Source organism: Epinephelus lanceolatus, chromosome 20 (assembly GCF_041903045.1).
Source record: "Epinephelus lanceolatus isolate andai-2023 chromosome 20, ASM4190304v1, whole genome shotgun sequence".
Classification (NCBI taxonomy): Eukaryota; Metazoa; Chordata; class Actinopteri; order Perciformes; family Serranidae; genus Epinephelus; species Epinephelus lanceolatus.
In genome coordinates, this window is record NC_135753.1 from 13,435,067 (window position 1) to 13,450,288 (window position 15,222).

General features: G+C 40.7%; 1 protein-coding gene across 1 annotated transcript; it reads left to right on the top strand.

The window, feature by feature from the left end:
* Positions 1-318: 318 nt before the first annotated feature.
* thnsl1 (threonine synthase like 1) lies at positions 319-5,373 on the top strand. Its single transcript, XM_033638399.2, has 3 exons — positions 319-480; positions 627-2,018; positions 3,809-5,373. The coding sequence occupies exons 2-3, from the start codon at positions 657-659 to the stop codon at positions 4,610-4,612; spliced, it is 2,166 nt and encodes a 721-aa protein (XP_033494290.1). The 5' UTR covers positions 319-480; positions 627-656; the 3' UTR covers positions 4,613-5,373.
* The last annotated feature ends 9,849 nt before the right edge of the window (positions 5,374-15,222 follow it).

Sequence of the window (15,222 nt, forward strand, 5' to 3'; positions counted from 1 at the left end):
CCATGTCTCGCCTTATCATAATTAGCATAAAATTGCATTTTCCTTACATGAAAGTGAGTCTACTTTAGAATTCGGCTCAGCGGAATACAACATTCCGAGGAGCATCTGAATGCAGCACAAAGGTGACTCTAGCTTCTAGCACGTTCCGCGATGCAAAAAACCTATGGTAGTTAAAGTGATTCACGTTCATATATCGTTCAATTTGTAAGCCCCCGGTTAGACTTCATAGAAAATAAAATAGTTGAATTACTGTATATTTTTTGCAACAGGAAATCGACTTCTCATTGAGGATACATCACTTTTGTCCCTCCAGGCTGGCCGTAGTTGTTTGTGACTACTTCACAGTGCAGTGATCCTCCGGTCATGTGTGTTGTAGTGCAGCTGCATGGTGCTTTACCGTTAAAACAAACCATATAGATACCACAGAGTCCATTAAAACATGAATAATCCGGTTTGAAGTACGGAAAGACGCCATTTCACGTGAGTGTCGTGTTCATTCAGCTTATATGATGACAGATCAACTGTCCTGGCTAACACGTGCAAAGTTAAAGCAGTGTCAGGGGGTAGTGTCCAAACATGAGGTGACAAATGTGTTACTTTATTTTAAATGTCCTTATTTTTCACAGGACAAAAGCCTGCTGTCATTTGACTCCTCAATGGGTTTCCTGAATGCATTGAGAGCTGTCAGATGCTACCTCAGCCTCTTTCCAACGTCCAAATCATGCCTCTCCACCAAAGCCTCCCTGCTGGGGGACACAAACATCCTGCTCATGGGTGCTCCTGGAGCAGGGAAGACCACAGTGGGGAGGATAGTGGCCCACAGACTGGGGCTACCTGTCATTGACGTTGATGATGATGTCTTGGAGACGACATGGAGGATGCCTGTGGCTGCCAAGCTGGCAGCAGTTGGTGGTGAGTGTTTCCTGGAGGAAGAAGGCCAGGCTTTGTGTAACTTCTCTGCCTCTGGGTGCGTTGTCTCCCTGACAGGCTCTAACCCTCTTCACGCTGCAGCGATGCAGCACATAAGAGAGTCCGGGCTGGTGATCTACCTGGACGTGGACAGCGAGGACATCATACAGAGACTTGCTAGGATGAAGGTGAACAGGATAGTGGGCCAGGAGGCAGGGGTGTCCATGAAAGACATTCTGTGTTACAGGAAACAGTTTTATGAGAAGTGGCTTGATGTGCGGGTGCTGTGTGGAAAAGGGGACACAGTGGAGGAAGTGGCAGACAAGGTGCTGAAGGCTCTGGAGAGGTATCAGAACCATGCTGCAGAAACATATGTGTCAACCAGGAGTGACAGCGTAGCATCGTCCAATCAAAAAGCATACTTCAGTGATGTGGTAGTTGAGGGTCTGGCCACAGATGGAGGCCTCTATGTTCCCAAAAATGGCTTCCCAAACCTCGATGCTCGTGAATGGCTGAGACTAGTTGACATGTCGTACCCAGAACGAGCATTAGTTTTACTTGAAAAGTGCATACACCCGTTGGACGTCTCTGCTTTGGATCTCAGAACGATGATATTCAAAGCATATGGATCTAACTTTTCTAGTGAGGCAGTAGCACCTGTGAAACCTCTTGTCCACAATCAGTATGTTCAGGAGCTTTTTCACGGCCCCACCGCCTCATTTAAGGACCTCGCCTTGCAGCTGATGCCCCAGCTCTTTGCTTACTGCCTCCCACAGATGTGCAACTACCTCATTCTGGTGGCCACCTCTGGGGACACAGGAAGTGCAGTGCTCAGTGGCTTCAGCAGGCTCAGTGGCGTTGACAAACACAGGACAGGGGTGCTGGTGTTCTTCCCAGAGGACGGCGTGAGTGAGATTCAGAAGCTTCAGATGACGAGCTTCAGGGAGGGCAACGCCAGGGCCGTGAGCATCCTGACAGACTTTGATTTCTGTCAGAGAACCATAAAGAGGATGTTTGGAGAGTCTGGGCTGACCGGACACCTCGCTGTGGAGTATGGCACAGTCCTCAGCACCGCCAACTCCATCAACTGGGCCCGGCTGTTGCCACAGGTGGGTTTATAACTGAGTACGACTCCATGAAAAAAAACACTTTCTGTTATAGGGCTTGTCCATAACAAAGATTTTGACTTAAAGGGTAGGTTTGGTATGTTTCAACCTGGACCCTTTTTCCAATGTTTTCATGTCTAAGTGACTAATTAGAACAACAATATCTGAAATTGGTTCAGTATCACACCATCAATTTACGTCCATTAAATGTGCTCGTTTTTGCCTCTGAAGGGTTGAGATTGTTATTTTAAGTATCTGGCCACTTATGTAAAGCATCTATACAAAGACAGACCTTTTTGTTAAAGAGTAAGATCATTTTGTTTAACCAGAAACGGCTCGAAATTGCCATTGCCAAACTCACCAGATTCCATTTAAATAAACATTCATTCAGTTCATTCAGTCATTTAATCACAGTAAAACACACTTCATTCAAAGCTGACAGAAATAAAATAAAACTCACAAAAAACATCTTGGTTCTTCTTTTCACTGTTCCAACAATTGCCAATCCTGGTTTGGATTAAATAAACCCTTAAATCGCCCACTAAGATGTAAAAATACACTGACTCTGTACAAGCTAAAATTACTGTTTTTTTTTAATTGGAGTCTGGTGGGTTTGGTGATGGTGATGTCAGGGTTGTTTCTGGTTGAATATAAAGGATCTTACTCTTTAACAAAGGGTCCATCTCTTTAGGGATCTGTTCCATAAGCGATCAGACACTTAGAGTAACAATCTGAGCCTGTTAGTGGTAAAAACAATCACTTCAAGTGAACATAAGTTGACAGTGCCCAAATGCCCCAAGTGGTTACATTGCAGCCTGTTTCGTGGCTGCTGGCTGCAGCAGTCTTCCTCAATATTGAACCAATTAAAAAAATTGTGTTCCCATTGGTCATTTTGACTCAAAAACATGGGAACATAGAGTCCAAGTTGGAAAATACGGAAGTTACCCTTTAATGGCAGGGGAAGCTCAGGTGTCACTATAGAGTTGCATACTGGTTTCATCGATGGTTATCACACCTTGTACACTTGCTAATCCAGTGGTTTCCAGCTGATGGGTCGAGGTCCAAAAGTGGGTTGAGGGTCCATTCTGAATGGATCACCAGTGACTCACAAACATGTTAAGTTTGGAACACACACTGCAACCGTAGTTAGTAATAACATTAATTATGGCTGCATTCTATTAAAGTGTGACAGTGTGCCAGCATGCATGATACCAGGAGCCTGAAACTGAAACAGCTAAATGGAATTCTGCCGTCATTCATTGTAATATTAACACCTGTGTTTTTCCTACTGTGACATGAAAAAATATAGTTGGGCTAAAAAATAGTTAGACTATGAAATGTCCAAATGCACGAGGCATAATGCACAAACTTTCCAAGAGGTAACAGTGATGTCTTCAAAATGTTTGTTTATTCTGACCAAAATGCCAAAACCCAAAGATTTTCAGTTAACAGTGATTTAGGCTGCAACAAGGGAATTAACTTACATGTTGAGTCAGACACAGCATCTCTTTAAAATGTCACAGCTTTATTAGACCATTGCACCATCTGTAACATTTCAGAACTTAATATATTTTGACACTGGCAGATAAAAAATGTCTCATATACTTTTATATTGTGGTGTTTTTAATTGATTTGTCATCTGTTGTGTTTTTTTCTACCACTTGATTTTCCCTCATTTGTGCAGATTAAACATAGTTTGCAAAGTTACACTATAAATTTTTTTGTGAGGCAGCAGCTCACTTTATTTGGAACATGCAGTGTGACAGTTTTGTTAACTTCTCCCTGTCTTGCAGGTGGTTTATCATTCCTCAGCCTATCTGGATCTGTGCAGGGACGGTGTTATCAAGTTCGGGGAGCCTGTTGATGTTTGCATCCCTTCTGGTAACTTCGGCAACGCCATGTCAGCCGTGTACGCCAAGCAAATGGGCATCCCGATAAGAAAAGTCATCTGTGCGTCCAACCACAACCGCATCATCACGGACTTTATCACCACAGGCGAGTACGATCTCCGGGGACGGCCTCTGGTGCTCTCCCACTCCCCGGCTATAGATATCCTCAAGTCCTCCAACCTTGAGAGGTTTATCTTCCACGTCTCAGATGGAGACGGCCGTCTGGTCAAGGAGCTGTTCACACGCTTAGACAGGCAGCGGCACTTTCAGGTTCCTGAGCCTCTTCTTGGCAGGATTCAGCAGGAAGTGCTGGCTGGCTGGTGCTCTGAAGACGACTGCTTGGCCGCCATCCAGAGCGTTCACACACAAACGGGCTACCTCATGGACACACACACCGCCGTGGCGAAAGTGGTGGCTGATAGGCTGCAGGACGGTGCGTGTCCCGTGGTGCTTTGTTCCACCGCTCACTACGGGAAATTTGCACCTGCTGTGTTCAAAGCTTTGCAAATCCAGAATATTCCCGAGGATCCCGTCGAGCAGCTGAAGAAGCTCGGATCTACTGCATCCAGACCTGAAATCCACAGAGACATGATGAAGTGCCTGAAGGAGAGTGGCAGGAGGAAACATGCTGTTTGTCAGGCAGATTACGGCGTGTTGGTGGACGAGGTGGAGAGCATGATACAGGACTCCTTCTTGAAAGTTATGTAGGATTGTTTCACCTTAAATTAATGTTGATTTAAATCAGAATTAATTATTTTCAAAAAGTCTTTACGTATCCTGGTTGTATATTGTTTTTTCCCAATTAATTTGTAATGTTTTTAAAGCAAATTTAACAAATAAAAGGACATGAAAGATCAAATCTGGCAAAAAAGAAAGAAATTAAAACAGAAAAAAAAAATCAATGACGCAAAATTGAAGAAAAATCACCACTTATGAGCAGGTGTGATCATGAAATTGATTTTAGAAGACATAATTTAAAAGTCTTCAGCCTGCAAGATTGAGAAAAATGAACAATAATTTCACTCTGATTACACTGTAATAGAGCCCTAAGCTCAATTTAAAGCCTATTGATTATGCAACATTTCTTTACATCATTCTCAGAGCCCTGGCCCACTAGATGGGGGTGTCTACCTCTTAGCCACTGCTGTGGCTGTGTGGGAACACTGGTGCAAGTGTTGCAGTAACCCTGTCACTGTGAGGAGAATTAATCACTGGCAAAGTCAGAAGGTCAAGTAAACTAGTAAATAGTGATGTGAAATCAATATCTGCAGTCAGCGAGATAATCATCTCCTTCCAGTTAATTGTATTCTTATGCATTACAGTGTGACAATACTTATGTGCAGTATATTTCCTTAATGATATCTGTCAAGCTCTGTTGTGTCTTTGTTCAGGACAGTTACTGTATACACTGTAATAAATATGGACATGAAAAATATTTTTAATTATATTAAAATGTTTTATTTACCTAATCTTTTCTTTTTTTATGACTTAAACTTTCTTCGGCTGATGTGAGGAGCGCTGAAGCAACATGGTGGATCTCACAGTGTGGCATTAAAATGCAGCTAATGAATTGGTTTCCACAGTCCACTAATTGCCAGGTGAAGCTCCTGAGCTGGTACTCTCGTCCAATCAGTGTCCACTGTCTCATTAACCACTTCACAGAAGGCAGAAAGGCTTTATTAATATAAAACCTTTTGAACCACATCTGTCCCTTTCTCCTTCACATTTCTTAGCTTTAACACTCAGGACCATAAAGTCTTTAAAAAGACTGTATTAAAACAATAGATGCACCGATACTGATATCAGATCTAAGGCCGATACTGACTTAAATAGCTGGCTCAATTATTAGTTAGAATCTAAGAATCGATCTATTCAGTTCAAATCTATGTCTGATGTGAACGTGCATGTGTTCAAGTCAAGCCTGATGTTGCCTTTCACCTAATCTCTCAAGACAGATTCTGCAATCTACATTGTAGAATCTGTCGGCAGCCCTGTGTGAAAGACGACTAGGGGGGGGGGCTTTGAGTTTGAACGATGCTGCACTTTAGCCAATCACAATGGAGGGGGCGTGGCCAACACATGCAGGTGTCCCCAGGAAATGTGTACCTACAGAAACAGCAAGCTCCGCGCCCATAGCGACTGCTCCACCCAAAACGGCGTCTCGTCAATGTGAAAAAAAATATTTTTTCCAGTGGATGTCTTAGTTACAACATGATTGAGCTAACTGGGGTAGTTTCATGTCGTATCCGACAACGGGAGGCTTTTAACAGATGACGTCCTGATGTTAGCTTTGCTAACTGTCCCTGTCGGCCGCAGCCACTGATGCTTTCTAGACATCGTGATTTCCCATAACTGAATAAATACCACACATAGCAACACAAAACTGCTTTGCTAGCTCAATCATGTTGTAACTAAGATATCCGCTGGCAAAAATATTTTATTCACGGACCGTTTATTGAGTTATTACCTTATTTTTATACAGTCTATGGTTATTACAAACACTGCTAATGGCTAATGTTAACAGCTAACGGTTAGCCCAGCTAATAACCATGTTACTAATTACAAAACTTGCACACAGAAATAGCAACGTTTGTTCAATCATTGTGTTTATAGACTTTACAAACATCAGATTAGTCTACACGGTGATATAGTGACGTGAAAAATGTGATATATAGCTAAACTCTGCTGGTTTTCTACCCGAAGTATTTGTAAACAACACAGCGATTTCCTGGGGGCACCGCCGGAAGTGAAGGGCGTGAGCGATCGCCGAGGCCCCTGAACTTCCGTTAGTCGAAAAATTCCGGGCTGTGCCTCCAGAGGTAAAGGAAGAAGAAAAAAAACTTTTTTTTTTCTTCCACAAAAAAAAAACTTTTTTTGACTCAGCTCATGTTTCCTTCTGACTTCACCAACAAGGAAGGGCATAGTAACACCTGTGACTGATTCATTTCTGATACTGTTTGACCAACACAGTGAACCGTGTTTTCGCTATAATGTCATAAATGGATATTACCTTTCTGACAATAATTTTGTGTTATATTTACCCCTTGAAACCTGGAGTGACATCAGTTTTTGTGCTGTTTTCAGATGCCTTTTGCGAGTATTGAAACCTTTGAACCCTGGTGCGATTTCTTTCAAAAACATGGGGAAAAAAAGCAATTAGCAACTTGGAAAGACATGTCCCGTAAAGTACAAAAAAAAGTAAGTAGATTTAGAAAATTAATTTAAAAAAAAAAATTTAAAAATAGGGGGAAAAGGGAAAAAAGCTGGGGAAAACTATATAATTATTGTTTTTACATTTTAAAATTATGTTTCAGAAATATTCTAATTTTAAGCACTCTTTCCAGGTCATTTCCTTATTTGTTTTAAACTTTAATTTCATTTTTCACTAATTTTCTTGTTTTTAATTGTCTCTTTTTACTAATTTCTTGCTAATATTTTTTTGTTGTTCATTGCCTTCTTCCCATGTTTTTAAAAGAAATCAATGCAATTTGCTCAGATTTCAAAGGGTTAAAGATATTATATTTTGACAGACTGATTGAGAGATGTCCCAATTAGTTGATGTTCTGCTTTTCTGAAGTTATTTTCCTCTTATTTATTTAAATACAACAGCTTGTGCGCTGGATTTAACAAGAATTAAGGGCACCAAGGTCATGTCCTCTTGTACAATATATATTATTCCATAAAGACAATCATTTTGGAAAGGAGTGAATGGGAAAGTAGTTACAAACCCAAATCATTTAAATAATAAAATTACAGCTTGTGACTTTGGTGTATCAGAGAATGGTTATATGGACATTGGTAATATGATACAAGCTTTCTGTTACTGTCAAACAAAACCACATTGCTCTTTTTTGCCAGACATCTGTCAGAAGCAACATCCTGTTATATAGAGCAGGGGCGGAGTGGGCCCGAGGGTAATTTTCCACCCTCCGACGTCACACCATCCATAACAGAGGAGCCCGAAATGACTCCGGTCTCTGTGGCTATCATTCGAGTCATTTAAATCCAGGTGCTGCCTCAGCAGGAGCGGGGAGAAGAGGGCGGAAGATAAGTTTCATAGATCTCCAGGATTGCTTATGACTGCAGTTGTTAAAATAGATGGAAAGTCAGGCCAGATTTGACAAAGCACTTTGCTAGCATGCCCTCTGATCTGGATCACTGTCTCTGCGAGGCTTTGCCAGGACTGGGAGAAAAAATGTTTTCTTCACTTCTTCTTCTTTTCAACTGTAAAAGAAGTGGCCTGTTTGCTTTTAGGATTTTGTGGCAGAAAAGAAACAGACGTGATGTATAAAGTTTGATACACTGTGTGAGGTGCACTATTGTCTAAGACAGTGGTTCCCAACCTGGGAGCACAGAAGATCTATACCATCAGCACAGTTTCAAAATGGACACCCAAGATTAGTGTCACCAGTTCAGCATCTGACCAAATGTCTCCCCTTCTGTTCCTGAGTTATTATAGACACTGAGTAATGGCCAGAAAGGTGTTTTTGCAGAACAGTATGATGTCACAGTGAAGCTGACGTTTGACCTTTGGGATATAAAATGTCATCACTTCATAATTTTTGTTATATTAGACATTTCTGTGAAATTTTGTCATAGTTAGTGTATAAATTCTTGAGTAATGGCCAAAGATGTGCTCTGTTAGGTCACAGTGACCTTTGACCACCAAAATCTTGAAGGAACAGACAGCAGGCCAGACAGACAACCCAAAAAAAGGTATTGCCTCGGGCCACAGCTGTCGCCAGCACAGAGGCATAAAAAAGACATTGCCTAGGTCCAGACCTTTACTTCACCCACTCCAAGGAGTTGACTGATTTGTTTGGCATCATGACATGGTTGAAACAGCGGTTGAAAAAGCGATCACTCCAACAAGTGCCACACGGGGACCAATGCCACTGTCAAGCTGTTGTTAAGTGTTGTCAAGCTGTGCCGACATCACCCAACATCGTAGTTTGTTTTTATTCCGCCAAACTCTTAAACCAGTATTTTGGCATGGCGGCTGCACAGGTGTGTTTTGAGTTAAAATGCTGTAAGATTCAGGCGGATATGTTGGTCTAAAATGATTGGTTAGGGAATATCAAATTCTTCCACACGGGAATCAGTTAGAGTGGACACAATGTCAAACTGAAGATGGAAATGGAGTGTGGAGACAATTCTGCCTGATATGCAGGAAAAAAGAAAGATACATATTTCTCTACACAAAATTCAAAATGTATAAGAGCTCCTGAGTCAAGACAATATCCCTACGGGGACATATGGTGTGGTATGGCATTGTATCGCATCATATTGTATTGTATCGTATCGTTCATCTAAAACTTAAAATTTTCTTATGAAATACCAGGTAGTTTTGTTTCATTTATTTTCCTTTAAAATGTTTTGCTTTTATTTGTTATTGTCTTTTATTAATTAACAGTTAAAAAAAATCTACTCCTCTGTTTTGTTGGTTTTATTGATTTTATTAAAATTAAAAATATTACTACTACATACTACTTTTATTATTATTATTATTTATTATTTCCAGCATTTTTATTTCTTGTGTGCAAGGTTTCACTGTTAACATCTGTACTGTCTTTGTATCAGCTTGTCAGTTATCTTTTAAAGCATTTTAAACTAACCTGGATGAAAGACACAATAAAAATTAAGTTTGACTGATAAAAAAAATATTCACAATCAAAATCAGAGTGCCTTTTATTGTCATAGTGTTATTAAAAAGTACAACAATTAGAAGTGCTACTCCTGTACGATGCTGACAGTTAACACCACATCCTCTATACATTCAACCACCCAATCCTCACACTTAGATAACAGACGATAAATAAGTGTACTAGGTAAAAAACTAATATTGCACATATAGTGTAGTAGATTGACGGTAAATAAACTTCCCTTTTGGTTTAACTTGTCACAAATAGTAGACATTATGAAGAGTTAGACTTTGTCTGTTTTAAGGGATCACAAGCCAAAAAGGCTTTAATTGGAATAAGAGGCCAAACCATGAGAAAAAAAGTGCCAGGTCAAAAGCACACACAAGAATCTGAACAGAGGTGCCTACAACTCACACAAAAAGTTACACACAAAAAGAAATGAAATATCAAAAGGCAAAAAAGAACAAAAGTAAACAATTTCTGCATTGACATCTAGAGCAGTGGTTCCCAACTGGTGGCTTGTGGTCCAAAAGTAGGTCACGGATCCATTCTGAATGGTCCTCAAGTGACTTGCAAACTTGTTAAGTTTGTAAGAAACACACTTTTTTTTTAAGTTCAGTGAATTTCCAGCACAGAGCTTTCATTTTTCAAGTGTGGTTTCCTGCTGTAGGGTGAATGATTAACTGAAAGCTACTTGACTGAGACAGCAAACAAACTCAAAGACATGGCTAACTGCAAGTATGACGCTGAATATTGAACTGTGTGGGCCTTGAACTAATGACTAAAGAGAAATCTGGACCCTGTGGCTGGACCAGTTGGTAACCACTGATGTAGAGATAACAAACACAACAGGAGTATGCTGCATATTGCTTTCTTCCCAAAGAGTCAAAAACTACAGACGTGCGTGTGAGAAATGAGCGCCCCATCTCCAGCAGCCTGTCGGCTTACCTGACAGTGTTTGTGTGAAAATGAGAGAGCAACAGGGAGAATCCCGTCTCTGTGGTTTGAAGTGATCCATTGCTCTTGACAGACCTGAGCTGTGGTGTTGTTGTGGTGAGACAGAAGGAAAAAGGCGCTGAGGGACATCAAGATAAATTACGACTTATTCTTTTGAATCAGTGCAATATTTTACAGTCACCCCTCACACTGTACTTAAGTGTGTTTCCATGCTTACAGGATGACGGATCACCTTTTTTTTTATTTTACTGTGCATGAATATATTACACAGCACACGCTCATATACTGGAGGCTTCTTTGTACCGACTCTGTTCTTGCAGCCTTCCTCTCCTCTGTGTCTGTGCTTTGCTCCGCTGTGAGCATTGGCCTTATTAATCAAGCTGCTTGGCAGGTGAATGTGAGGAATGGGTGGGTAAAGTGTCTGGAGGGGGAGGAGGGTAGTGTGCAGGTGCATGTGTGTGTGTGTGTGTGTGTGTGTGTGTGTGTGTGTGCGTGTGTGAGTGGTTGAAGGGAAAGAGAGAGCCAGCTGTTGCTCAGCACCTAGAGGCCCACGGCTGGGTGAGCAAGGATAATTGCAGGTACCAGCCTGTTCCCATCTCCTTAATGTGAACCTGTGGCATAATGGAAACTGCTCTTTCACAGTGGAGGGAAATAGAAAGGAGAGAGGAGGAAATTAACGCATTGGAGGAGTTTGGAGAGAGGATCCGGTGAACCAGATTGATTTGAGCGTCTGCTCCTAAGATCCCTGACTCTATAGTTTCTTTTCTTTTGAAATCCCTAATGTAATACTTAGATTATGATAAACAGAATTTGGCACAGGCATCAGTGAATTTGGTCTACAAATGTTGTCTTCACAGGGTTATAACTTGAAATAGTTTGCCTTAATATCAGTTTTGCGGGCCTTAATTTGTTTAAGATATACTCAATAACAAAATATGGGCACACCAGCTTAAGAGCTACTTTTATCTTTGTCGTCTTGGTTATTACAGGGTCTCCTACAACATTTTGAAGGGGTTTGCAGCCACCATATTTTCTTCTCCTTGTACTGACTGAAAGTTGGAAACTAATTTCAGTAAATTGCAATTCACGTCAGCACCGCTACACATAAGTAAATAACTCCTCAACACTAAAAAAATGAATATTGTCCATTCATCTATCCTTTGTTATCAGCTTACCCATGGCTGTGTGGCCGGGACAGCAGGCTGAGCAAGGTACTCCAGACGTCCCACTCTCCAGTAACGCTTTCCAGCTCCTCCTGGGTCATCCCGAAGCTCTCAGGCCAGATGAGATATGAAAACCCTCTGCTGTGATCTGGGTCTATGGGTCCCTTACCAGTTGGACAAACCTGGAAAACCTCTAATGGGATGCGCCAAGGAAGCATCCTGATCAGATGCCCAAACCACCTCAACTGGCCCCTTTCCACACAAAGAAGCAGCGGCTCTACTCCGAGCTCACTCTGGATATCTGAGCTCCTCACACTATCTTTAAGGCTGAGCCCAGCCACCTTACTGAGGCAACTCAATTTGTCCGCTTGTATCCACAATCTTATACAGTGCAAGTGTTCGAAAGAAGTTTCGTCTATAGAAATTGTAAATTTTAAAAAATTGCATGTCCAGAGATTTGCATTTCATTGTATATGGGTGCAGGGGTGTAGCCAAGATTTTAGGACCTAAGTCCAAGGTTCCCAAATTCAGCTTTGGTTGTTCCTAAATCTTTGCTGTAATGCTTAGACTACGTCCTGGGGTGGGGTGAATTTAATAGATTTTGTGTAGGATCTTCCTAAAAACAATGTGTCCTCCTCAGTCATCACTTATGACTCACTAGAAGTGTGTGGTGGTGTATTTATCTGCCCTCTGCCTTTATTTTCTTATTTTATTTTGCTGTGGTCAAGACATTTAGTGGTGTGCAACTCCCAGTCCATAACAGTGCACGGGTGAGGTTGGGACTTTATAAAAAGTTAGCAACCAGACCATAAGTTGCGTGCATCCAAGAGAAAGCTACAAAATTAGTGGACACAACGCGTGAATACGGTGAGGCAAAACACAAAGCAAACAAAGCTCATTCCAACAGGAGGGTGAATCTGGTGTTGGCTGTCATGTTCACTTTTGCTGGCGAGCACTGAAGAAGAGGAAGAAGAACAATGTGGAGTTGGCCTGTTTTCTGTCAGACAGGTAGGTGCCAGCGGTTAGCGGTTAGCTTGCTAAAGTATCGTCTTTTGTATTACAACAAATGTAATGTTCCTATAGTAACTTGCACTCTATGTACAAGCAGTGTAGGGAGGAAGGTCCAAGTTTAAATGTGTCTGCAAACTGTAACCAACCATTGCGCATGATGTATCTTTATATACCTTCATATATGGGCCTACTGAATCTGAGGAAATTGGAATAACCCATTTCAGGATGCATCATGTGTATTTTTAATTTTGATGAACAGTAGAACACCCCAGGTTGCTTAAATTCTCAGAAGAACACAGAAGACATGATAGCCAATGCCCGCATGGATCTGTACTGCACTGGTTGCAGATTGCATTTACCACAACTGTGATCCGACAGTAAAGTAATAAGCTTTATTTGTATAGCACCTAAACTAAGCACAATTAAAACACAAGGAGAATAAAACAAATAATATGCCATAAAATGTAATCCAGTAAAAGATAAAATAAGAAAGGTTAACACTAAAATCAAGATAATAAATTGGAAATAGCATCAATAAGACAGCTCACATAAAATAGACAGCTCAGATAAAGTCAGGATATGTTTTCCGATAGCAGTATGTTTTTAGGAGAGACTTAAAATAAGCCAACGACTCAGAGAGCCTTATTTCCTCAAGCAGGTCATTCCAGAGCCTTGGGGCCCTGGTGGCAAAAGCTCTGTCCCCTTTGGTCTTCAGCCTGGACCCTGGGACAAGCAGACCTCTGCCTGAAGAATGTAAATGTAATCTGGAAGTAATTCAGAAGATTTTAAAGTCAATCCCTAAAAAACCTTGTGGGTTATATTAGGTTGATGTCATGTTTTGCTAGAAAATAGGTAGTCAGGTGGTCATATTATCCTCTGTTGGCATGATTGAGGGCCCTACCTTGTTGCAGTTATGTAAAAGAGTTTGTTAAACTTTTTTAATTGCACAATAATTTGTTTTGTAAGTGACTTTTCTGAATGTCCCCATTGAGGAAGTGAATTGGATCAACTCGTCCTTAAAGAGAGTCATTAGCATTGGTTTCAGTGGAATTGTTCTGTCCCATGATGGTTTGAATAAATTCTATTTCAGAGGCTTTCCCCCTCCTGCCAAGAATAAAACCCGTGGGGGAAACTCAGAATCTTTGTTCGTCTTGGCACCAAAAATCGTCACATTTATAAATGTTGGCATGAAACACTGGCACCAAACATCGTTTCTGAAGTGGAGGTAAAACACTCGCCCACCACTGCAAAAACCTGAGTTAAATTGCTGGCAGCAGCACCTTTGCCTTGGGATTGTGAGTATTCAAGTGGGAAGCCAGTGAGGGATTGTGTCCTGGACCAGCTCAGATGTTGGTGTACACCCTCCTGAGGGCAGCAGAGTGGTCTGTGATGACAGGGACTGCAGTGTATCGGGAATTTGCAACAACTGAGTTGGGGACATTTTGAAAAATCAAACAAAAGAGAAATATGTAATTTGTCACTGTATTAATACAGTTATACACACACTCAGTCATAATGCAAAAGGGTTGAACAAACACATTGTGCATGAAGCAGTATGCTGCAGTGTAATGCTCAGTTTGTCCAAAATGGATTTACTTACATTTCTGTTTAGCTATGATGTTTATTACAATAACAACTCCAATGGTGTAACATTTGTAGCTGATGGTATAAGATGTTATAACCTTGAATATAATAATGCAATTAATGCATTCTTAGTGTTATTAAAAGATAAAGTATTGCACCTTAGATTGCTGTATTGTCATCAGATAAGCTGTTGATTATATCACTTTCAACCCATTTGGACATTTTAATGATTAAAAAAACAAAAACAAAAAAAAACCTCTGCATCCTCTATTCATAAACAAACAAAGACCAAAAAGTGTTTTTTAGATGCAGAAGGAGATTAAATAATTACGCACATAAAGTGGACACTGTTTAAGATAGAAGTATCTAACTGGAGCCACAGACAATCAGGAGACAACTATTGCATTCTATTGTCACTTATTGTTGTTCAGAAATGATGACAGATGCTGATTAGATGCTTATCATAATGTTTGCCATGGCTCTAAATGAAGAGAGAAATACATTATAATATTTGCAGATAAATCATTGAATCATAAATCTAGTCTTTAAATTGTTTCACATTGAAATACAATAAATGTTGAATAATAATTAGCTGGACGTGTACTTGATCATATTAATCAAATGTCATCCTTAACTTCAGTCCAATTGTGTACACATCATAATATAAAAGGAAATGTTACTTAAGTCTCAAAGACACATGGCAAACACTCAGGCAGCATGGAATGTTTGAAGACAGAGAGGAGAAAGTGTGGTCCTGCTGCCCCTGACATATAGATGTAGATGTGGGAGGAGCTACCAAAAGTAGGTCACTAACTAAACCACCCCTAATGTCCCCTTGAGGATGTGAGGTGAGTACACTTGCAATTTCGACACAATGTGAAAAATGTGTGTATGTTTCTACCCAATAACCAAAATTTTGGTATTATATGTTTCTGCAAACCACAGATATGTAACATTTGAA

Excerpts from the sequence above, each read along its gene's own strand:
- thnsl1 (XM_033638399.2), top strand. The coding sequence starts at position 657 with ATGGGTTTCCTGAATGCATTGAGAGCTGTCAGATGCTACCTCAGCCTC. Across the intron at positions 2,019-3,808 it reads GGGCCCGGCTGTTGCCACAG|GTGGTTTATCATTCCTCAGC; the intron begins GTGGGTTTATAA and ends CCTGTCTTGCAG.